General features: G+C 38.1%; 1 protein-coding gene across 1 annotated transcript in view; it reads right to left on the bottom strand.

Annotated features, from left to right (window-relative positions):
• Positions 1-24,898, bottom strand: part of COL19A1 (collagen type XIX alpha 1 chain) — a 173,201-nt gene that overhangs the window by 108,054 nt on the left and 40,249 nt on the right. Inside the window, exons 10-13 of the mRNA XM_053973303.1 lie at positions 21,472-21,525; positions 2,217-2,403; positions 1,343-1,503; positions 420-560 (exon numbers count right to left, since the gene is read on the bottom strand). Coding sequence (XP_053829278.1) covers positions 420-560; positions 1,343-1,503; positions 2,217-2,403; positions 21,472-21,525 — 543 coding nt within the window. The remainder of the gene's footprint in view (positions 1-419; positions 561-1,342; positions 1,504-2,216; positions 2,404-21,471; positions 21,526-24,898) is intronic.

The following is a 24,898-nucleotide window of genomic DNA, read 5'->3' on the forward strand; positions in this document are numbered from 1 at the left end:
TCCAACCTGAGTTGTTCTATGATTCCCATTCTTCCCCAACTGCTGAACACACAACACAGCTAACACTCTAAAAAAACTGTGGCAGTGTTTTTTTCATTTAACTTTCCCATTTGTGTTTTTACTCAATCCCAAATTCATTATATGAAAATTATTCTAAGATAGAGTCAACATTTCTCTAGTTTTAGCTTGTATTCATTGCCTCTCATCCTTTCATTGTACACCTCTGATAGGAGTCTGACTCTGGTTTTTCCACACCCACCCAGTATTTACAGACAGCAATGAGTCTGCACACCACCCACCACACCCCACTTTCCAAATCATCTCACCTTAAGGCTGAACAAGCCCATCTCCCCCAGCCTCCCCTCTTACATCATGGGCTTTAAGCCCTGGCCATCTCAGTGGGCCTCTGCTGGACTCACCCCAAGGAGCAGCTCTTTACCCTCTCCAGGGAGCTCCAAAGTGGATGCAGAACTCCACACGTGGTCACAAGAGCACTCACCAATCACTCTTCCTGGTCTGCTGGACATGCACCTGCTAAGGCAGCCCAAGATGCCTTTGGCCTAGTGCAAACAAAGGGCATCCTTTGTTTGTTGGAGAACTCCCAACTCCCTTTCTGTAGAGCTGCTTTCTAGAACTTTGGCACCTGGCCTGTACTGTAGCATGAGGGTATTCCTTCTCAGAGGCAGGCCCACGTGTTTTCCTTTGCTTGACTTTAAGAGTTCTGTGATAGCTAATTTCTCAATATCGTTCCTTCCCTACCTTCTGGTGCACTGTCTACTTCCCTGCATTTGATAAGATCTAAGAACTTGCTGAGAACCCTATCATGCATGTTATTAATAAGGACATTAAATGATATCCAGTATTGCCTCATGGCAATTGACACTTGTTTTTAGGTAGCAGTCAGACTGCATAACATCTTTCCACCTTTGACCCCAGTCTTCCACCCACTCTGCTGCTCATTTATCCAGTCAGAACCCTGTAGATTCTAGTGTAATTATGTGTCTGAAGACTAGGCCAAAAGCCTGGCTGGAGCCATCCACTGCTCTCCCCTAATCCACACTGACAGTCATTTTATCAGAGTAGGCAATCAGGTTGGTCAGTGTGATATATCCTTGGTAAATCCATGCTGGCTGTTCGCAGTGACCTTCTAGTCCTTCCTCTGTTCAGACTTGCCTTCCAGGATTTGCTACATAATTTTTCCAGGGACAGAGGTAGAGGTGACTGGCCTGCAGTTCAATGGATCCTTGAAGATGGACGTGATGTTTGCTTGTTTCCAGTCATCAGTGACCTTCCCTAGTAATCATAATTTTTTGATAATGACAGAGGGCAACCCTGCACTCACATCAGCCAGCTGTCCCAGCACCGCTGGATGCTTAATGTTTGGTATTGTGCAAGCATACAAGTAGCTTAAGTGCTCCTTAACACTCTCTTCTGTGGCCAGTGGCTCATCACACTCTCTGCTAACATGCTTAAGTAAACTGGGAGGCCTGAGGTCAAAACTTACTAGGGAAAAAAAACCAAGGTGAAAAAAAATTTGGATACTCTCAGCCTTTTCCACATCCCCCACCCATTAAGCAGCAGGTCAACCTTTTCTTCAGTTTTGTTTTTGCTATGGATACAGTTAACAGAAGCCCTTCATGCTGCCCTTAAAACTCTCTTAGTAGTTTCAATTCCAGATGAGTTTCTGGTTTCCTAACTCCATCACCACATGCTCTGGCAGTGTCTCTATGTTCCTACTGGGCAGCTCACCCGTGCTTCCACTGCTTACCTTCTTTTCTGTCTGAGGTCAGCCAGAAGCATCTTGTTCATCCATGCTGGCCTTCTGCCATACTCACTCAACTCCCTGCATAACAACATGGAGGGCTCTTGGGGTTTTAGGAAGCTGTCCTTGAAGAATAACCAGCTGGGCTCCTCAGATTTGCAGGACAGTTTCAATCATTCCTTGGCTTCCTCTTTGCCAAACTCAAAAAAATTTTCTCCTTGAAACTTTCCTCAGATCTCTTGTTTTCTAGGCCCCTGAACACAAACCAATTCCCTGCTGGACCCTCTCTGGTTTCTCCATATCTCTTGTAGAAGTGAGGGTGGAAGACTCCCTCAAACATGACACAGCATACCAATTATTTAGTACACTTTACTAAGAAAGAATGGAAAAGGAAATTATTGCAATTTTTAATATTTTAATTCCAAATGAGACAGTACTAAGCTTTTAACTATACTAGCAGCACCACCAAGCAAAGAAGTGAAAATATCCCCCCCTGATCTGCTAGGTACAATTCTAATTATATCGTCCAAAATGTAGTTTATTTTATTCCAGTAGGGGAATGCTGTTAGCTCATAACTAAGTCTCATGTCTACATCCCCATCATTTTCAGCAATGCTGCTGTTCCACAAGTCAGCTATTGCCTGTACCAATGACCAATGTTAGTGATCAACAATGCCTTATGTTTCAGAAATAGCCCAGACTTTTTTGCACATATTCTAATTAAAAAAAAAAAAATCCAAATAGAGAAAATAAGAAATATAGTCAGCAAAATGTAGGTAAAGAAGTTTAGGAGATTTTCACTTGACAGTATAAAAAATATAACAGTATTAGGCACTGGTAACTTGCTTCAAATAATTGCTGCAGAAATAGAAAAGTGAAATTTAAAAAGTATCACATGGTATGATTAATATAATTCTCCTTTGTGTGGCAAAATTCTCATATTAAGTTAGGCAAAAGTTTTCATGGACAATCATTGATTGCTTGTCCTGATATCACTGCAGGATTGCTGATCTGATTTTCAGTGTTTTAAATATGTCTGCAGTACAAGTCAGTGGGATCCTGGCTTTGAATGTAGAAACTGATGGACTGTGGTAATCTTGTTGCTGAACAAAATGCTGGCTACCTCGTCTGCAGAAAATAAGTTCCTTCCTTCCTTCCTTCCTTCCTTCCCCTTGTGCTATATTACAGGAAGTGTCTGCCCTAAAGATACACAAATTGCATCAAGGTCATGTTGCAGAACATTTTGTCAAAATTTTAATAACAACAAAATACTGAGGAATTTTTCGTGTGGTCTCTTAATTTGTTGAAGCAGAAGAACTATTTCCCCTACAATTTTCTAAAAGGAATTAGCTGGACAGGCATTAAGATTTAATTCCAAATATTTGCCATTAAAAGCACCTGCAATCAACAAAAAATCTGACCATGAAAAGAGGCAATTTTAACAAGTATTACCAGCAAGGTCTATAATAAACATGTCTCTTTTTGCAAGTTCTGGCCTTCCTATAATATTCCACTTCTGGAAAGGAGCAAAAGATTAAAATGGAAGAGTGGAAGAAGCATTGCTCCTCATCTCATTTTGTTGAGATCTCAAGACTCTCAAATTTCAATTTTTTGAGTCTGTAATCTTGTAATTGAAAAGACCTGTACAGTTTGAAGAATTAGGCAACTGGTCTTAATGCAAAATAATATTGCTGGGCAGGTTTGTACCCTAGCCCCACATGTCCTTTCTCTTTTGAAAGAGAAGTCAATACTAAAGTTCCTCTGTCACATTATATAACTCAGAAACTGGATATGTAATTCAAGTACCATTTATGTAGATACTGGACAGCTGGCAAAAAGGATGTTGAGACTGCAAATTATTAGAATGAAACTTTTTTTTTTTTTGGGGTATTTGTTTGGTTTATCTTCTATCTTGGAGCCAGTAATACTGGGTTTGCCAGGAGCACCTACTAAGCCAGAGTTTTTCCCTGAAACAAGCTGTACACAGACATCATTTTAAAGGCCTAACTCATGACTGAGCTAAATTAAGAGAAAAAGGCATCTGGACATGTATTGCTTCTCATTCCTTTTCTATGGAATAGCTGAATTAATTTCTAGGGTTATTTATGTCTCCTATCTTGTATTTGGTTAATATGTCTTTCACTTTCAAAATAATAGGCCATTAATAATACACATTATCTAATTCTAATTCTGTAGCAGATACAGCCATAGGTTGCTTCAGACAACTGGACAACAAAATTTAGAGAATTCTGATCACATGAAAAGCTTTCTCAAGCTTCATTTCAGGCCAAATTCTGAAGAAGACAGTCCAGAAGGCATTTGTGTGCAAAAACCCCAAAAAGTGTACCACAGCTTCCACTGTCTGCCCAGTACCTCTCAGGCACTCGAGCACACTGGGATCTACCCTTAAACCACTAGGTCCAACAGGGAGCTGTAAGCACAAGGCTGACTGCTGGTTTCTAGGCTCTGCTCAAAGAGCCATTTCAGATCTTTCCTTCTTCTCCAAGTGCCCAACTTACTCAGCAGGAAGAAAGGCAAATTTTGATCCTCTGCAACCAGGCAGGTTTGCCCTACTTCCCAAGTGAATGTTTTATATGGGCTGTTAATTTACTGTGCCCTCTAACGGACATTTTAAAAAAAAAAGCAAAGTCATCTGTACATTTGACTGTCACCCCTGGCTCCCAAATGACCTTTACACTGACCATGAAAATTAAGGATCTGATTTGAATTTGCAAATTCCATTCAGGGAACAAATGCTTAAATGCTACGTACAGAAACTGAGCATAAGCAAAACCAAACACCTTGTTAATCAAAAATGTTTTATAAAAGGTAACTATTCAAGCTGAGCAACACAAACTTCCTCCTCAATACTTGAATAAGGAGTATTTGAACAAAAGAAAACCATAAATCAAGAACTTTGAGTTGAGGGCTATACAATTCAATTCTGCATTTAATATATAGCTTTACAAGGAAAATATATAGTTAAAAGCCTAGTAATATCTCATTTGGAATTAAAATATTAAAAATTGCAATAATTTCATTTTCCATTCTTTCTTAGTAAAGTGTACTAAATAATTACAGACCTAGTGAGAACCTGGCTCTGCCACTCAAAGCTAAGAACCACCCTCCATTTACAGATTCATGAAATATGCCACCATGAATACATTAATTTTTTGTCATAATTAAACTACAGTTACTGAGCTGAATTCTGGTAGAATTCATTTCTGCTCATATGGCTTCTAATAGCAGCTTAGAAGTCTTATTAAAAGAATCTAAAATGAAATCCTTTCTCCATTCCATTCATAGATCTGAGGTCCTTCACAGAAGTTGGCCCTAGTAACTTGTACACCACCCAGCTGAGTTTTCTGTCCACGCCAAAATTCACCAACAAAAGAAAGATTTGAAAGTTCCCTTGCTTGATTCCAAGCCAAGTAGGAGACAAATGCCTCACAGACACAAAAAGAACAAAGACAAAAGAAAAACTCCAGGCTCTCTTAAAAACAGAAAGAGCCAATAAAAGAATGATTATTCATCAGAACGATGCAAATAATTAAGCAAATAAATACAAAGCCCTCATGGCATACAATAATTAAAATAAATTTTAAAATAGCTTGCTAAAATGGTATTTATGTATGGTACCACTTATGGTACAGTTTCCAACTTCTTCTTTCCAGCTCCTGTCTGTAACAATACATAGTAGCGTACTGGGGAAAAACTCTAATTACTCATTACAAGTAATCATTAGCCCTTCATTTTCTCCGGGTGTACAGGATGGATTGTGAAAAATTCTTCATATTCTGCTACCAGATAATAAAATTTCATCTTCCCTGCTATATTGGATCACTGTAAACTAGAAAAACATCCCCAAAACACAATCACAGGTTTTTTAATGAAGACAAGCCATAGGTCTTTTGTCTTGCTCTATGGATTACTATTTCTTTAACACAACAATGCAAAAATACACTTTTACATCAATACCATCAGCATTGATTCTTATTAAATCTAAAATGATTGATGTTGTGATTGCTTTAACTCTTTTGGAAACGTGTAATGTACATGGTCCTTAATATAATTTATTGAGTTTTTCAGTTTATAATTGCACTGCAACAGCTTATAAAATTAGAGAAGAATTTTGAAGGTAGAATAAGATGCTTTGTATGTGTGTATATAACAACATTCTTAGAATGGATTTACATCAGTGTGTATACCTTGATTTCCACATTTAGCTATTTCCTGTTTCAAATAAAGGACTTTCACATTAAAAAATTGAAAAGAATAAAAGAGTGGCTGTCTTAACATACAAGTGTATGAACTTTATCAGGAGCATTGTTACCTATACTGTGAAATAATATTGGAGCAAAAAATTAATTAGGAGTCACATTATCTAAACACACACAAAAAAAAAAAAAAAAAAGGCAAAAGAAAAGGAACCAAAAAAACCAAGTGTTGAAAGAAACTTTCATCAATCACTTGGAATGCATTTTGCTATTTGGACTATTTTAGGCACTGACAAGATTTATAATGGCAAACATGCTGGAACTTCATGAGATTCTCTTCAAGGCTGGGAAAGAGAAACAATTACTGTAAAATACTTTAAGCATTTTTCAGACATGGTTCTATGAAATTAAAAACAAACAAAAAAGAAACCCAAAAAAGCCACCAAGAAGCAGTCAAATGCTTCTCCATTCTCGATCTGAAAACCAAACATTTTTATTTTTAAACTTACTGAGGCACTGCCAGTAGCTTGATTTACTAAATAGGCTTGATACTCCAGGGTTACTAGCAAGAAAACTCATCTTAATAGAAGCAAAATCAGCACGGTCAAACACTACTTAGTGTTTTGATAATTTATGGATATGTGCCTTCCATTAGTCTAAGTATGCCAGACCCTTGGAATAATCTAATAGCCTGGTGTTTTAAAATGAGGACAACTATTTTTAGCATTGCAGAAATGGAGCGGAATGTTCAACAATTTACTGTCAGTGGGCTTGAGCAGCATCCTCCCCCGTGGAGCACGTACCCAGCCGGTGCAGAGCCACCAGCAGGGGCAGAGCTTTGCCTTCAACAGATAAAAATCCCACACCAATTATAGTCCATTATATGACACCTTTCTTAGCCTACTGGAATATTTCCTTGTTTATTTAAACAGGCTCATGTTAATGGTTAGGATCACCCAATAGACTATTAGTTATGTAAAAATGTATTCAAAATATATTTATTAAAACTTGCTCCATGAATTTCCTGGATTAGTCATGTCAAGAAGTTTCTGCTGAACATTATGACATTTTGGCTTCACTGCACCTACCAAGCCTTTCATTCCCTCTTGGTTACTGCTGAGCTACCAGCACTTCCTGAGTTCTTGTTGCAAACTTGATCCGTGTGAGCAAGAATAAGATCCTCCCTTAAAATAACCTGATGAAAAAGGGCTTGTGACAGGTAAATAGTTCATTTCCTTTGCTCTGTCCTGCTTCCACAGCAGCCCCAGTGGAGCAGATAGTTTGGCCAAGGGGGTCAGGGCATGTCAGAGGGCTCATGTTAAGTAACTGCTCAAGAGAAAGGCAAATGGCAATAACCCTCCTGATCTTATTTGCATATTATAACATCGACTGAGTTCAGAAGGCACCAATCTTCCTCATTCCCATCACTTCCTGTTACCCATCTTTGGGACAAGACCAGCTTGCCTATTCATTCAGTCAATTGGGTGTTAATATACCCAAAATTCAATGACACTTGAAAATCAAGGTTTTGATGCTTTATATTCAGACTAAAGAATCAGTTGTAGGCAGCCTCAGAGCATCAGAGAACATTGCCACAGGGGTCCTTACTCCAGACTGTGCTCTCTTTAGTTGGCATTGTTTCCTTTTTTTGCTATGAGCATGTCTCAAAAACTATGCAAATCACACAATATCTATATTCAAATACATAAAGCATGTCTATAATCAAATACATAAAACATATTTTCATACATAAAGTACATAAGTAAAAAGTTTGTTCCTATATTTTCCCCCACGGATTATTTCCACCCAAAAGAAGAAGACAGAGAAGTTGTTCTGAAAAACCAAACATGAAAGGATCACTCCATTTATTGACATGTACAACTATAGCCAGGTATGCTGCCTTTTTTCCCCCCTTTTATTCTTCAGTAATAAACAGACTGAAGTATTTGGGACATATGTCAAAGACTGGTTTCTGTGCCATCAAAAAAGTATCAGCAGGTCTTCTTTCTGCCTTTGGCAATTGCTAGTGGTATTCACTACTATTGCATGTCCTTGAAGAGGTGACAACTTAAAAATACAGTGCAGACACAAATTAAACATGGGCAGGATAACAATCCAGTTCATTTGACCTACAACATCATACACAGAACATTAAGAAAAAGCAAATAAAATTCACAAGAACATTTCCCGTAGAATAGTGAGAACATGCAAATAGGCTTCTGCCTGAAAAAAATTCTCAAAGATTTAAAAGTTCTTATAGATGAACAGTTTAAAAATTAAGTCTAGCCAGTTGAATACTTCCATTATCTGAAGCAATACAGTTTAAAAAAGTTTGAAGCAATATTATACTGATGGACAACTGATAGTTTACTGCAACTATGTTTTTTCCCTTACAGCAGCTCTGTCAAAAGGAAAATTGCCTGACCTACACACCATCTATTAATTTACTGCTAATCCAACCATAACATAGTGTTAAAGCAAATCCAAATCCTATTAAAGTTTCAACAGAACTGGAAAGTCATCTAATTGGCCTTGCTCAAATAATTTTGAAATGTAATAATGCTAAATGTATGTTAAAAAGTATTATTCAATATGAACACATTGCTGAGATCTTTCAAAAAATGACTATTATACTCAACATAATCGTTGGAACCCCAGGTTTATATTAGGAATGTAAACAGCATTGGTCAACCTCTTACATCTCAGAAGCTATTCTTTCTAAGAGAACTATTATCATTATCATCATCATCATCATCATCATGAGTATCCAGTTCCATAATCTGAAGATTCAGGAGGCAGATTCTCAGCTGGTATAAATGTAAGTTTATGCTAAAAAAGTCAGACCCACATACCATTAAATACTAACTTCAATGTTTAACCACACAGATATGAAATGCAAAAAAGCAGTAGAAAAACTAATCATTTAGGCCAAATCAGAAACAAATAGAACTGCATATAGACTGAAATTTCTAAGAACTAAGTCACATCAGTACTTTTCCTGAAATGCCATATTGTTAGTGTGCTTATAGCTGCAAATCTGTTTTCAACCACTGATAAATAAAGCAGTTCAAAGTACAATTTCCAGGTCTCCACTTACACATAGATTTTTAAGGCTTTTCCTGGAAATGTCTCTCCTCACTTCCTAAACAGTGCTTTTGACATTTACTGTGTTTTGGAGACAGATTAAGAGGATATACCAACCACATATCTAGTGCTCAAACTCACCTAGACTAACCTGGGAATCTGGGATCAGCAGATCTACTGTCAGCACAGGAGCCCTGGAGCTTAAAGGCAAGTCTCAATTTCCACAAATTCTGACCACCTCTGTGGGTAATGATGACATCTCAGCCTAGTAGCATTGTAATTTTCCCTATTCTTAACCTCTTTGAGGCTTATTAGCCTACTTTGCATACTACATCTGGGATGCCTGACAGAAAGTAATCTGTCCACTATCTGAGGGACACAAGTTTTTGCATGATTTTTTAACCATCCTCTCATTAAAGCCTAATGTTTATTTAGAGAATCAACACTACTCTGACATCCATTTCTCCAGCTGCATTCCTTTCTCATTCTTCTGTGGTTCAGCAGAAGTATTGCCAGTACAATGTATTCTAGAGGGTGGTATTTCTTCTGGCTATTTGACTGCACTGGCAGTATAACCCTGTCACCACAGAGAGTCACACATTTTTCTTAATAGATCCTGAAGTCTTACCTTTTTCCAACTCACAGATTTGATACCAGAAGACAAAAATATTCAGACCAAAGTATGGAGAAATGGGATGGGGAAGACAAACTGGCCACAGCCACTCTGACATTGCATATCTTACCTGCTTAGGTTCCCATTAATCAAAGATGATTGGCAAAAACATCCTGCTACTCTTCTATTTTCATTGCTGCCTTTGCTACCAGAGCTATCATAGCACTGACTAACAAATGCCTTCTTCTCATTAAAACAAAGCCAATCCCTTCCCACCCCCCCAGACTGCCACTGAGACATTATCTCTCCAATTATGCAATGTGCAGTAATGCAGCTTACAATAAAGGTTCAGAAATTCATTAAGGAATAGCATTGTCCACATTGTAGACAATTCCCATCTGTTAAACAGTTTCCCACCTTTGCTCTTCCCTTGTGGCCTTGGGTGTACCTCTATCAATACTGTATGCTCCACTGGACAGGGAATTTTACTCCAGGTTTGTGCTACTCTGTCTGAAAAAGTCCCAAAACCTTGTCATGTTATGGGACAACACACCAACACAGAGTATATGGCCACAGCCCAGAAGCTTGGCACTCTCCTTCTATTCATACTTTTAAAGTGAATTTTCATTTTGCGAGGTGGACAGCTAAATCGTTATTTCTTGAGGTACTATTGTCAATAGCTACAAATAATAAGCTGTGCATCTTCCATGTGTAAAGGTAACAGATTACAACTATTTTAAAAAAGTTAATTATGAATTAATTTCTCCTGTTTAGAGTCTTACTTCAAAGTAACATTATGTTATTTTCATGTGTGTGAGACAATCAGAAGAACTGTCATTCACAATAGAAAAGGAGCAAAGTGAAAGGGGTGTTAATTCTGAAGAAAAAGCATTATCTGACTAGCTTCTCAGTATCTGCAAAAAAAAAAAAATCTGTCTTGTGTGAGGTACTTGTTAAACACAAATCAAACACCTGTCACCCAGCTGGGCCACGTGTGTCACTGCTGAGCCATCTGCAGGAGCACACCCCGTGCCAGTTGCTTTACTTAGTGTGGCCTGGGAACAAGAATCCATTAGACAAAAAGTCAACAGTGGAATTAGCAGCACTTTTTCTTTTAGTGCCCTTCCACTTACTTGTTTGACTTCTTGTGTTTCTATTTTTGGGAGCCTCATGCCAGAGAAACAGTGCTGACTGCTGATTAGACAAGACTTGGCCCAGTCTCAGCGTGTCACATTAATTTAATTGGTTCAGACTTGAAACATGCAGTATGGATCTTAGGTGTTTATAAATATGGGCTGGCAGTGAGAACTAAAAAACCAAAAATACATTCTGGTTTGCAATACCTGTGAATGATTTTACTACACTCATAAAACAGAATCTTTATTTCCAACAATTTGGTATCTGTGAATTTAAAAAAGCAAATTACATTGAATTTGGAATATAAAAACTGTGCTACAATTTTAGTGTGTTTAGGGGCAAGAAATATATTCATTGACATTAAAAATGTACATATGAGCTGTATTTATTTAAATAATATAACTCACCTACTAAAAAAAGGGCAAAGGAGATTTAACAGGCCACAAGTCACAGCAGCCAACAATATTATCTACAACCTCTCTATAATTTGTACTATGTATAAGTTTTTTACTGTATGAAACGAAGATTTTTTTTTTAAATCTAATGTGCTTCTCATAATAGGAGTTATTATCCAGGCAGAAAATACTCTTATCTCTTATATATAATTTAAATGAACTTAACAATAACACAATAAAATAATTATCCTAATATAAATCAATGATTCATCAGATAAAAAAATCTAATATTCTGTGAAGTTCAATACCTAGTGCCATAAAAGAAGACAAACAAAACTAAGCAAAATGTGTCAGACAAGATGTACAATGTGGCAGTACAGTGAGAAAGTTCCTTCCTCCCCAGTTAGCCCATTTCCTGCAACACACTGCTGCCAACTTTTACAGTGCAATAATGGGTACTTTAAGCTCTGCATTCTGATGAGATGTGGAAAATTCAGAATATCAGTTTCAAAACCTACAGTCTCTAGCCCTCAAAAAATGAGGAGGAAAAAACATACAAGATTAAAATCTATGTGCCACAGAAACCTCCCAGAAAGAATTCAATAAATACAATTTATGAACAATTGAAGAAGGATCCTCAAGCCTCCCCCTGCCCTTTCAAGCTCTATAAGGTCCTGACTGAAGCTTTTCAAACACAGTTAAGAACCCCAGAGCCAAGCAGACTCACAGCTAGAGTATTCATGACTCTGATTAAGGAACAAAGGGCTGCATTTAATGACTGCATTATTTAACAACTGCATTATGTTTTACTTCCACGTTACATAAGGGGCTAACAAAGACCTGCCCTGAATGGCACTATGCCACACTCTGATTTGCTCCCTGTATCCCAGAGCCCTCAAAAATGAATGGTGACCTTTGGTTGCTTTGGCCACACCTCAGATCACATCACAAAGGCAGCTGCTGCACTCCAGGCCCCCAGGACGAGCCATGCTCTGCTGGTTATTGGAGTTGCAATGCAAATCCCAGAGGGTATATATACCTCCCACTCTTATCTCACCAGCGTCACTCGCCTGCAGGAGAACACAGCTTTGATGCCAAGCAATACAAGAAATGTCTGGCTCCAAAATCACATTTGTACTTCTGTTCTACTGAGACATACTAATCTGATTTTGAGGGAACCCATGAGAGCACAGAAGACAATGCTGTAACTTTCCTCAGATGGGACTGAAGCATATTTCCTTTCCCTCAAAAAGCAATGATTCTTTAATTAAAAAATGAAGCCTTTGCTCACCAACACCTACAGCAGTTGCCAGCATCATTCCCTCCAGAATGGAAATAACACCCAAGCAGTGTCACTGCACGCCAGGTAATTTGATTCCACAGAGCTTTCTCTTGAGAACTGAACTGAACTGCTGTCGTTTAGCTTTAGGAATTGAAAAACCGGGGAGCTCAACAGTTCCTGGAGTTGTGAACTGCAAAAATCACCTAATAAGGCAAAAATAAGTCAGCACAGCAGACAGCTCTCTGGAATCAAATTTATGATCAAAGGCTATTCAAAACACTTTCTTGTAATGCTAAGGAGAGAGCAAGAGCAAGCAGGCAAGAACCATACATGCTGAAGCAATGAAACAAATTTTGGAAAACATAATGTTCTAAAGTGCATTTTCCAAGTAAGATAATTTGTTTTTATTTTTAAGCATATCAATGTATCACAAATCTATTGAGACCTACTATTTTCACATGCATCCATCTCTTAAAATGAGATGTATACTAATTTTACACTAAGATATCATTGAAAACACAAAAAGAATACAAAACTTGTAGAATTTGTTGCTGCAATAGATGGCATCCAATTGCCTGATTTACCAGCCATCACCAGCAATTCCCAAGCTCAAAGCTTTAAACTTAGTGGTAATAAAGTTTCTAATCGTTAGAAATTCTTACAGCTCACAACTCTCTTTGAAAAGATTTCTGATGTCAAATATTTCTCCTATGTTACTGATTATGTTATTTTGTTTCTGTTAGAGACTCCAGAGCAAAGCAGCACAAATATTTTTCAAAAGTTGTATAACTAACACAATTTATGTCCATACATGATCTCAGAATATTGAAATATAACTGATTAGCAGTGATGGGAGCTCATAAATTGGATGGCACTGAATAAAAGACAGATAAACTGAGTAAGATGGCTTTAAGCAGTACCTATCCAGTGCTCCACATGCATTTTGCAAGTTTTCTCAAAGACGCTGATGAGTTACTTTGGAAATACCCTGATCCCTGTCAAGGATCTGTACAGGACATGAAATGTGGAAGGCAATATGTCCAGAGATCTTTCAAGACAGCTGCAAGGAAAAGACTGAAAACTCAACACCAATGTCTCCTCAGATTCGTACACTTACATGAGTGATTAATGCTCCAGAAGCATATGCTGAACTGGCACAACAGTCCAAATATCCATGGCTCTTCTGAAAGTCAAATAAGCCCTGGAAAATTCTAGAGTTTACATGGTATAGCTGGAGCAATGGGCAAAGCAGATCAATGGTTACAAGGATGTTCATGATGATGTTTTGATTTGGATGTACATTTAACAAGTTTCCAGTTGTGGATTTCGTGATGCAGCTGGCCCTGAAACCCTGACCCTTTAGTAACTCAGTACTGAGATGTGTATTAAAAACATCTCTGAAAGCAATCAATTTGAAGTCACATGCTACAGTAGCATGGAATTATGTTGTTTTTTTCTCTCAAAATTTTCAGTTCATGTATATGAATTAAATCATATTGGAAAACAAAGTACTGGACATTTCTAAGCCATGTTTTATATTGAAAAAAAAAATCTTATAATACAGCTGTTTTCAAACTCATTTTCTCAAGTACCACTACGGGAAAGGAGAACTCTTCCCACCAGGCAATGCAAAGTGGACTGTTCAGGAAGCTATCTTGATAGCATTTATACCACAAAAGGTATCTATATCACATTTTGTGTAGCCTTTTACTAATTATTTCCTTACCTCTTCCAAATAAAAAGAGAACCCTACTTCAAAAGGATAATCAAATTTATCAAAACTGAAATCATCAGTGTTTGGTTTCCAAGTCAGCTAAAACTGAAGACAGCACAGTGATATTGGACTTGAGAAAACTGAAGTTCCAGATAACCATAGGACACAGTTAAATTAAGAAAAACAACACTACAAGCAGCTTTATTTATACCAGTACTATTATCTCCTAGCTCACAAAATATGTGATTTCATGTACATTTTGTTGGCTCATCATCACAAATACATGTGCTTGAAAAAAAAGGACTAATCCTTTTACAGATACCTTCTGAACAGTTTCATGCAAAAAACATTTCATGTAAATCTCATTTTCAATACTCGAAGTACAAATAGCACTCATACAGTTGGTAGAGCTCTTGAAATGTACACTTGTTTTTTTCTCTGGTCTGTCTTTGATCTCCATCACATTTTACATGTGATTTTACACGATCTCTGTCACTGTGAGTTGTATACTGTGAATTTTATACTATGAATCATGAGAAAGCAACTACTATAGAGGTTTGGATAAAGGGGAATGGACAAACCCAGTGTAATTTGGTAAATATACTGAATATAAATCTAAGTTGTGCAGAAATAAACACTTTTTTATTTACATAAGCATTTCTTTCTCTTTTTAGTCTAAACTATTTTATTAATATACTGCAGGAGGATCTATAAAGTGTAGTAGCAAATGCACACCATTGAATATCTCATTGCTTCAAGCTTACATGCAAGACCAGCTATTCTAAAAAGCTTACTCAATGTATTTAATATTTTAGGAATAGTGTTCATAATCTAGATTGCAAAAAATCTATGTGAAAAATTAAAACAAAAAAGTTAAGCCATTTGAAAGTCAAATATTCAAAGTGAATGTTGTCACAAGTATTTCACAAAGTGGAGCTTGTAGTCTCCATCACTATTAATTGTACCATGAGGAAGCAATTACTTTAGAGGTTTGGATAAAGGAGAATGGACAAATCCAGTTTAATTCGGTAAATCTGAATTTTCTGAATTATTTTACTGCCTACATCAATTTCACTTTTCAGAATGTAGTCATTAATAAAGAAGAAAAATATTTTTATAATAGAAAAATCAGAAAAAAATTGAGTCCTTTGAGCCTTACTGCCATCAGCACATTCTCAGAAGCATAAGGCATTTCTGGCTAGCAGGACTCATAACACACGTAAGCCACAGGACCTCTAGGATTGAGTCCAACCATTAACCTAACATTGATATCTCCACCACTAAACCATGTCACCAAATGCCACATTTTTTGAACACAGAGGGATGTTGTCTCAAACCGTTTCCCTGGACAGCCTATTCCAATGCCTGATCACCCTTCTGGTGAAAAGTTTTTCCTAATATGAAATCTGAACATCCCCATGCGTGACTTGAGGCCATTTCCTCTTATCCTGTCACTTGTTACCTGGGAGAAGAAACCTACACTCACTACAATCTCCTCTCAGGTACTTGGAGGGAACCATAAGGTCCCCAACTTCCCAAAAGGATTAATACTTTGTAACAAAATACCTGCCACAGGTAGCAGCTAATCTCTCAGAACCAGGAACTCTCCTGCTAAAGTTTAAGTACACAGAGATTGTCTACGCCCTAAAATGCTATGCCAAAATGCTTGAGAAATTCACCACGACTGTCAAGGCATCACAGACCAGCAAAAAATAACCCTGTAACCCAAACAGGACTCCATCACTTAGCATCCAGAACTTAAATAAACTTTCAATTTGGAGCTTCGTTGCCATGGCATTATTTTAGCCAGAAGCAAAGAGAAGAAAAGGATTTAATTTATTTGGATCAGTGTCACAAGAAGTGCAGGAAAAAGAAATTCTCAACTATAGAGAGGAAAATTAAACCCAGCTTGTTCAAGTTTACAAAAAGCTACGAAGGAAAGTAAAAAATGAGCTTCCTGTAAGTGAGAACACTGGGATTGGGTGCTTGGTGGAATTTTTTTTCCCCCTTATCCTCAGAAAATGTCTAACACATTTTTAAGGCTTGAAGACTTCATCTTCTAATCATGGTTCAAAGTGCTGTCAGATTGTGTGGAAAGCCTGGAAATACACCATATTGGGAGGATCACAGAATCATAGAAAGGCTTGGGTTGAAACAGATCTTGAAAATCATCTAGTTCCTACCCCTCTGCCATGGGCAGGGATGCCACCCATTAGACCAGGTTGCTCAGGACCCCATGCAACCTGACCTTGAACACTTCCAGGAATGGGGCATTTACAGCTTCTCTGGGCAACCTGTTCCAGTGCCTCACCACCCTCTGAGTAAAGAATTTCTTCCTGACATGTTATCTAGAGCTCTCATATTTCAGTTTAAAACCATCCCCCCTTGTCCTATCATTATCTGCCCTTGGAAAAGGTAGCTCTCTCTTTTTTTTTTGTTTTATAAGCCCCCTGTAAGTAGTGGAAGGATCCATCACATGATATATTTTGTGCAGAGACCCAACACAAAACACATGTCATGGAGGTCTGTAACAATCCACCAGTGGGTGCTATGGAAAGGACCTGCACACATTCAACCTATATGGAAGATGACATTATGACTTCAGTTAGGGAGAAGCCTGTGGGTCACACCAACAGAAATGTTGTCTCTCCATTGCAGTAGTACAGGAACACTAGGAAAATCATTAAACTTTTTAAAACAGAAATACTTTACAGCGATGCATTGACCTTGCTCAGGTTACGCCTGTGATGTGACCCACAGCAGTGATAGGTAAAGGCCATTCCTAATGGCTGAGCAATCAGTTTTTGTTGCCATAATGAGTCTAACTGCTAGATCAGGATTGGTTGATTTCTGGAGCAGATAGGTGACTGTCATATTATATCTTAAAGCAGTCCAGTCACCTCAGACCTCCACTTCAGGGACAGATTTAATTTCTCATGCCATAACTAGCACTCTGGCTACAATCCCATTACACTAAATGGCTTCAGAAGTGTATCCAGAGGCAGTTTCACTTGCTGATCACCAAAAAGTAGGCTAACACGGTGCTTCTTCAACACATTTCTTCTGTACTCATAGCCTTTGCTGAACATTGCCAAAAGGACAGAGCCTAAGGTCTCATATATATAGGGATTCTGCTTAACCACAACTTCCAGTTGTTCTTGTATCATAGTTTGACAGATACATTGAAGAAGAGTGCCTAGAAGGCTGAGCTAAAAAGCAGTCCTGATTGTAGGAAAGGGATCGTGCCACTGTATTCCATCTCTTCTGATAGTCTACAGAGGAAGCAAATTTCCCTCCAAGGGAAGACTACTACCCTCTTATTTTAGAATTATAAACAAATACCTCAGAATTATCTCCTTGGATAATCTCAAGAGTTTATCCTGTTGCCCCAAGTAGGTTTTACTATTTAAAAGAAAAATCTCTTAAGACAGTGTCCTGAAAAAGGATGGGGAGAAGGAACTAGATAGGTGGACATCAAATAGACAATCACATATATAATGGTACTATCTACTGTGTTGTGACTCTGGGGGCCTGAGGTAGGGCTCTGCAGGGTCTGTGTAGATTCTTGACCCTCTAGATTGGTCATAAGCACCAGGACGCCGACCTCTTTTAACCCAAAGGCAGATAAGACAACAGGCATCTTGTGGTGTGCCACCAGTCAATAAAAACCTCATTTTTTACTTTGGCAGCTTACAAGAACTGCATCAGAAAAATCCACAAAACTGCTGAATTATGGCCAGAACATTCCTCTGGTTTCTTTAGGGTGTTAAGGCTATTCTTATATTACCCTAGAGTCACCAAGCCTTAAACTCTGTTCTCTGTATTAGCCTTCAACAGATCCAACCTCTTAATTGGCAAGAGCTTCCTAGAAGTCTGCACCACTTACTTGTGCACCTATCAGCCAGCAGACTGTGGCAAAACCACTGCAGCATTTAGTGAATGAGAAATTATGTTGTCAGTGACAGTACGTCTTGAAAGTGACAGAAGGCAAAGTGTCACATTTGAAGACAGACTGAACAATTTTCACACTTAAGATCCTTGAAAGTCAAGGCCATATATAAAGACTCACAGATGTCTCACCATTTACCCACATATTGAAAATTAAGGATATGAGCATCAAGCACTGTTCTGGGAGATTCTCCTGTTAAGATTCTCTGAAGTAATAAAGTCCATTTTATAGTATTGCTCTAAGTTTAGTTTCTCACTATATCAGGTATGTTTGAGATAATCAATCTAAAGAAATAGGATTTTCAACAGCCAAGTTTATCTCATTCTAAGGTAAACATCTAAAATAGGTCAAATGAATTGATATTGTTGCTTGTGTATAACAACATGAGTAAAATCTATTGCTTCTGAACCTTTTCCCAGGGAATGAAGTATAAGCAAAGGAGTACTGCAGTGGATAGGTTTTGGGAGTATTATCAAGAGCACCTCTATTCTTTGAAGCCTCAATCTTCAGTTAAATTTTAAAAGAAGTATAATTTATTTTTCCTTCTTGTTTCTAGCTAGTGACACAGGGGCACATCTGCACAAAGCTCAGAAATATACAGTGCAAAAACATAAGAAAATCCATACTAAGCAATTTAACATTTCCAACAATAGATAACATGTGCTGAAGTATTTGAAAAGATACATATGCAGCAGTAACTCCTCAGAATACTCTCCTAGCACTGCACAGTCTGCACCTCAACACCCTGAAATGTAGGAGATGCCTTTGCAAACAACAGTGCTTAGAGCATTTTTATCATGGAATATGTTGAGTTGCAAGGGACTAATCAGAATCTTCAAGTCCAATTCCTGGCCCTGCACAGAACACTCCAAGAATGCCACCCTGTACCTGAGGGTGTTTTGTCCAAATGCTTCTTCAACTCAGACAGGTTTGGTGCTGCTCCTCCACTTCATTATCTTTAACTCTATGTACAATGTTAGCATCCGGAACACCATACTTAGGGGAGCAGAAAAATAAAAGATTCTATAAATGTATATAGTTCTTGATGCATCACCTGGGAGAGAACACGTTAGCACCTTTCACAACACGAGGAAAATATTCATTCTAGCTCCAGAAAGGAGCCAATGCCCACAGCACTGCAATACTCCACGCAGACATGACCACTGTGGCTAGCAGAAGCTGGATAGCTGGGTCTCAGTTCCTTCATCTAGCTATGCATGTGCAAAACACTTGGCTTTTTTTTTTTTTTTATTTATTTTAGAAGTTTTAAGCTTTGACAGTTTTGCATTTCATGGTAGTTCATTTTTAGATCACAGTTCATTTGTAATTTGTATTTTATATAGGCTGAATTGAAAGAGTTGTAATATTCAGAAAAAGTACAATGTCTGGATATTAAATAAGATCTGACTGTTGAGCTTCATGTAAACTAACAGGAGCTTTGGGATTTGGCCTGACAATGAATTTGCAAGGCGCTTAGCAAAAAAACCCAAACAATATTAACCATGGAAACTGTAATAATAATAACTTGGTCTGGAAAAGCAACATAGCCTGGTAAGTTTATAGCAAGATAACATCAGAGTAGGAGCTATGGAAAGAGCCAAGGGAAACCACAGCTTCATTCTAGATCAATCTCAATCTACAATGCTTTACAATAACTCTTTCCATTAATTCACATCTAGGAGCACAGTAAAATAAAACACTGTCTATCTGGATCAAAACAAAGGTTTCTCCAGTCTGTTATACAGAAAAGTATAACAGGGTAGCCATAAAGACTCCTCCTGTGGCTTTCCCAGATTCCAGCCTCTTGAAGTACAAACAGACTGACACACTCAATGGAATTTTACTTCACTAATTTTCTAATACATTTTCAGACTTTTCAAGTTCTGTAGTAGTGTTCAAATGGTAATATTGTAACAGGAAGAATGAGCCTGAGAAGAATGAGAAAGAATCTTTTCTTTCTATCCTTTTTGAACCTGCTATCAGATAGGTTTGATGCTCTAATTTGCACAGTGAAGAATAAAATAAATAAAGAAATCCCTATTAATATTTTCTGCTCCATTCAGGACTGTACTGAGAACAGAACATTACACGTTTTTTCTTAATTGTGCCTTTTTCAGATTGAAGTCCACATTGTCACACTTTAACTGGAAGAGTGCTCTTGATCGCTCTTGACACCTCTGAATCTTTTCTGGTATTATTAGAGTCACACTGAGATGTGAGAACCAGAACTGTATACATCGTTCAAGTTTCAGCATAATACAGACCGATACATTAAAAATGGTGATATTAAAACTCTTTTGCTTTGTTCCCTATTCTCTTCCTAGTAATTTGACTAGTGCTAAATAGTGAGTCCATGTTTTTCTTGATCTGTAATTCCAAATCACTTCCTGAACAGTATGGCTGGTCCAGTCTGGCATGAAATGCATAATGCTTCCTTTGTTTTCCTCTTCATCTGCACTTGCCTATTGCTTTCTCTGAGTTTTACATACCACTTGGCAATTCAGTTCTTTAATGTCGCAAATTCCTTTGAACATCTTTGCAGCCTGCTTTCCATTTTTTTACCAATGTAACTTAACATCAGCAACAAATACCCTGATTTTTACTCTTAACTTTGCTAACATCTACCTCACATTTTTAAAAAATCACAATCTGAGACAGAAATAGTAAGTAAAAATAAAAGATAAATTCATAATTTTGTGTCCTGTAAACCCACAGATTTTAAGCCTGACAACAACAAGCTGTTTCTTCAGTGTTATGAAGCTTGTCTCTATACTGAAGATTCTAGATATTAGACTTATAGACTTCCTCTAATATAGGTAAGCAGCACCAAACCCAGTAAGAGCATACAATTGTCTTATTTGGCACACTAACATTCTGAAATGAAGTGAAACTTATCCTTGAATACACCAGTAGGCTGGCATGCCTTCTTAGCCATGGCTATTCCAAATTTTTGATTAAGAAGTCAGTGGTGTCTCTGACACTCTTGGTAGAGTCTCAAGCTCTACCAAGAAGACTGCTGAGTGTACAAGAGTTCTTATCTAAGCTCTCAGACCACAAAATGAGCAGGTGGAACAAGTAGCTTCCTTTAGCTCTATATATAACCCCCACTTCTTGGGAAAAAACCCCACCAAACATGCACATCTGCAGAGAATACAGCAGCTTTTTCAGCTGCCACAAAAACATGGCAGTGCAGGTAAGACATTAAGGTTCTAACAAAAATGTTCTATCCTCCCATTTCTGTACACAATTACAGAGAAGCCACTGATATAATGAACAGTTCCCATGAATTAAATCACAACTCAACAAACACGAACATACCTTTTCACCAGGCAGACCTGCAACACCGTCGGGTCCTTTCACACCCATCTCACCCTACAAAACAAATTGATCAATTAGAACTCCACAGACTTCTGAGGTCAACAACTACTCAGGTCATATCAGACTCAATAGAAAAGCATCTTCTACCTGATTTTTTAGTAATGCAACTGCTGTGGAGGAGGATGCCTTACATGTAACACTAAAATCAGCAAAATAAATGCATTTTAAACACCTATAACATCAATTAAGTTCTTCATCAGACAAATACTTGCACATCCACATTTCCATAAAAGCAAGTCCACTAATTTTAAAGGAATTCATTGCAACAGAAGACTGAAACCAAGAGGGTGCATTTTCAGTTCTACACTGAGAAAGCTCAACGTGTAATACAGATTTGTACAAATCCATGTGCTCTCAATATTTTTGAAAGGCGTTATTTAAATTTCTCTCTCTCCCTTTAGAGAAACCAAACCCCAAATCATAAGCAATCTATAAGAAAATTTTAGTTTTGAGAGAAAAATGACTGACTGGTCAGGAGAGTTATGGAAGATCCCAGCAGCTGTAAATTGAACCATAAGTCTTAAAAATGACACAAGAAAACATCAAATCCAGAAATGTTGTTAAATAATGTAAAGTATAAGGTTTAAAAAATTAAAAATAAAAATCATTTGGATTCCATAGGAATACAACAAAAGCACTGAAACCTTGTAGTGTTCATTTTAAAACAAAACAAAACATTAGGTGTGCCTACTTCTACCAAGAAAAGAACATTCTCCAGCAAGAATAACATTATAACAGTGGTCTGAAATGAAGTTATTAACATTTCTGAAATTGAGAAAGAATTATTAGCCTTTCTGAAGTTGAGCAGTAAGATTGGCCAGAAGTACACAACAAGAGTTGTATCAGAATCATAAAGGTTAAAAAACCCCTCCAAGATCATCAAGTCCAACCTTTGTCTGAACACCACCATGTCAATGAGACCACAGCACTGAGTGCCATGTCCAGTTGTTTCTTGAATGCCTCCAGGGAGAGTGACTTCACCACTTCCCTGGACAACTGATTCCAAAGACTGACCACCTTCTCAATGAAGAAATTCTTCCTGATGTCCAGCTTGAACCTTCTGTCACACAGCTTGAGGCCATTTCTTCTCATCCTGTCATTGGCTGCCTGCCTGACTCCCACCTGCCTACAACCTCCTTTCAGACACTTGTAGAGAACATTAAGGTCACCCCTGAGAATTCTTTTCTCCAGCCTAAATACCCCCAGCTCCCACAGTCACTCCTTATAGCACTTGTTCTTATTGAGCATGCACTTGAACCCCTCACCCACACCATGGATAAAGATATTAAACAGCTCTGTCTCAAAAATAGACAAAAATCCTGTATGTGTGAATAGAATGAATCCACTGGCACTGTGAGAGGTAAAAGTTACCTTATCTAATCACCCACAGAGTCATTCTCTTATCTATGCATCCTCTGTTCCCTTCTGCCACTTGCCAGTGTTTTAATAGACCAGTACCACTGGCAATACCACCAATACCACCTTCAGCAGTGTATTTTTATACACTGTGCAGGCTAAAATTACAGAGCCTGCTACATGCCAGGAAACCTTTAGCCTGTGTGACTTACTAGCCAATTAACCAAGGTATGTTTACACTTCTGTTCCACTAACTGCAGACAGACTGCCCATCTTGAAGACAATTATTTTCCACTGCAGATTAGATCTATCTTCTAGTTGTGATTTTAATAACCACAGGTGGAAAGGTGGTAGTTTTTCATGCCTTTATGAATATAAATATCTGATAGTATAGGTATCTAATAGTATTCATAGAAACAGTACCACAGACTAAAACCAAAAATATAGGAAATGCATCTTCAATATTTTTTTATTTTAATGGTATTTTCCTTCTTGAGGCCTTAGAGTCTTTCACAAAAGCGAAGGATAAGTTGCTGGGAAAACAGCTTTGCAAGGTGGTGAACAGTAGTAGTACCAGGCTGGCATTTATAGGTTATGAGGTACACACAGTGCAACAACAGCCAAAGGTAGAACCAAGAGCTGTAAATCTACTGTCAGGATTTACTAAGAGTGACAGTAAAAATCCTTTTCAACTGAGCTTCTTGTGGGAGGGCAGTGTTCAGCCATCCCCAGGAAAGCAGAGCTCCATCATATATAGTGGTGACTTGGGGAGATAAATGGTGTCACTCCACATGTTCCCCCTCTTCCTCCTTCTTCCCACTGCTTTATGTACTTTATATACTGATCATGGCACCATGTGTAGGGCATGGAATATTCCTTTGGTAGTTGGGGTCACCTGTCCTGGCTGTGTCCTCTCCCAGCTCCTTGTGCACTCCCAGCCCTTGCTGGTGGGGTGGGGAGGGAGCAGAAAAGGCCTTGACACTGTGCAAGCACTGCTTGGCAATAATGAAAACAACCCTGTGTTATTAACCCTGTTTCCAGCACAAATCCAAACCACATCTTCATACTGGCTACTGTGAATAAAAGAATAAAATGAACTCTGTCCCAGCTAAAACCAGGACACAACATCACCAGAAATGTCCAGGTTAAAAAAAAAAAACAAAAAAACAAACAAACGAACAAAAAAAAACCCACAGAAAACAAAAAAGTGTCTATTAGCAAAAAGGAAAAAAATTAATTCACATTCAGAGAATGTTAGGAGAAAGGAAACTCATTCCAAAGGCAACATCACTCCAGGGTTTCCCTGGTACTGTGGGACCAGCAGAGAGTATATAGACAAGGAAGTATTATCCCTGCTACTCCCAGCAGAAGCCCCCAGCTGTGTTCTGTCCCATCAGTGTCAGAGCTCAGCCTCACCAAGGCCTGAGCTGGTTGTCACTGGTTTAACTACTGCACCAGTGCCAGTGACTGCTGGCTCCCCTGCTCCAGTTTCAGCTCTGGAATGGCCCCACTGGGGAAGTGTGACATTCCCCCACACCTCTGAGCACCTCAGAGTGCTGAGGACTTGCTGCCACCATCTCACTCCTCAGGAAGGCAAACTCAGGACTGAGATGAGTACTGGAATGGCAAATACGGTAACAAAGACAATAAGTCACATTTAAGAATTTTTTATAAGAAAAAAATTGTTGCATTGCTAATGATATTTCCCCTTTTTAATTTGATAACTTGGGTGATTAGATGGTAAAACATAAGTGGGACTACCCATAAATTCTTAGGTTGGTAAGCATGAAGCATTTCATTCTGCTTATTCTAAGATTTTATTCTACTAAGTATACTGGCAATTCCTGACTTTGTCATAACTGACAGCCAGCCATATTTTGCTCAATTTTCTTCTTTTTCTTGAATTCCAGCTTCTAGGTCCCTATCAATAACCTCAGCAACAAAGACTGGAACCATTCTCAAGGCTGCATAGCACAATAGATATGTGTTAGGTGGAATCAAGTAGACTGGA

Source organism: Vidua macroura, chromosome 3, assembly GCF_024509145.1.
Source record: "Vidua macroura isolate BioBank_ID:100142 chromosome 3, ASM2450914v1, whole genome shotgun sequence".
NCBI lineage: Eukaryota > Metazoa > Chordata > Aves > Passeriformes > Viduidae > Vidua > Vidua macroura.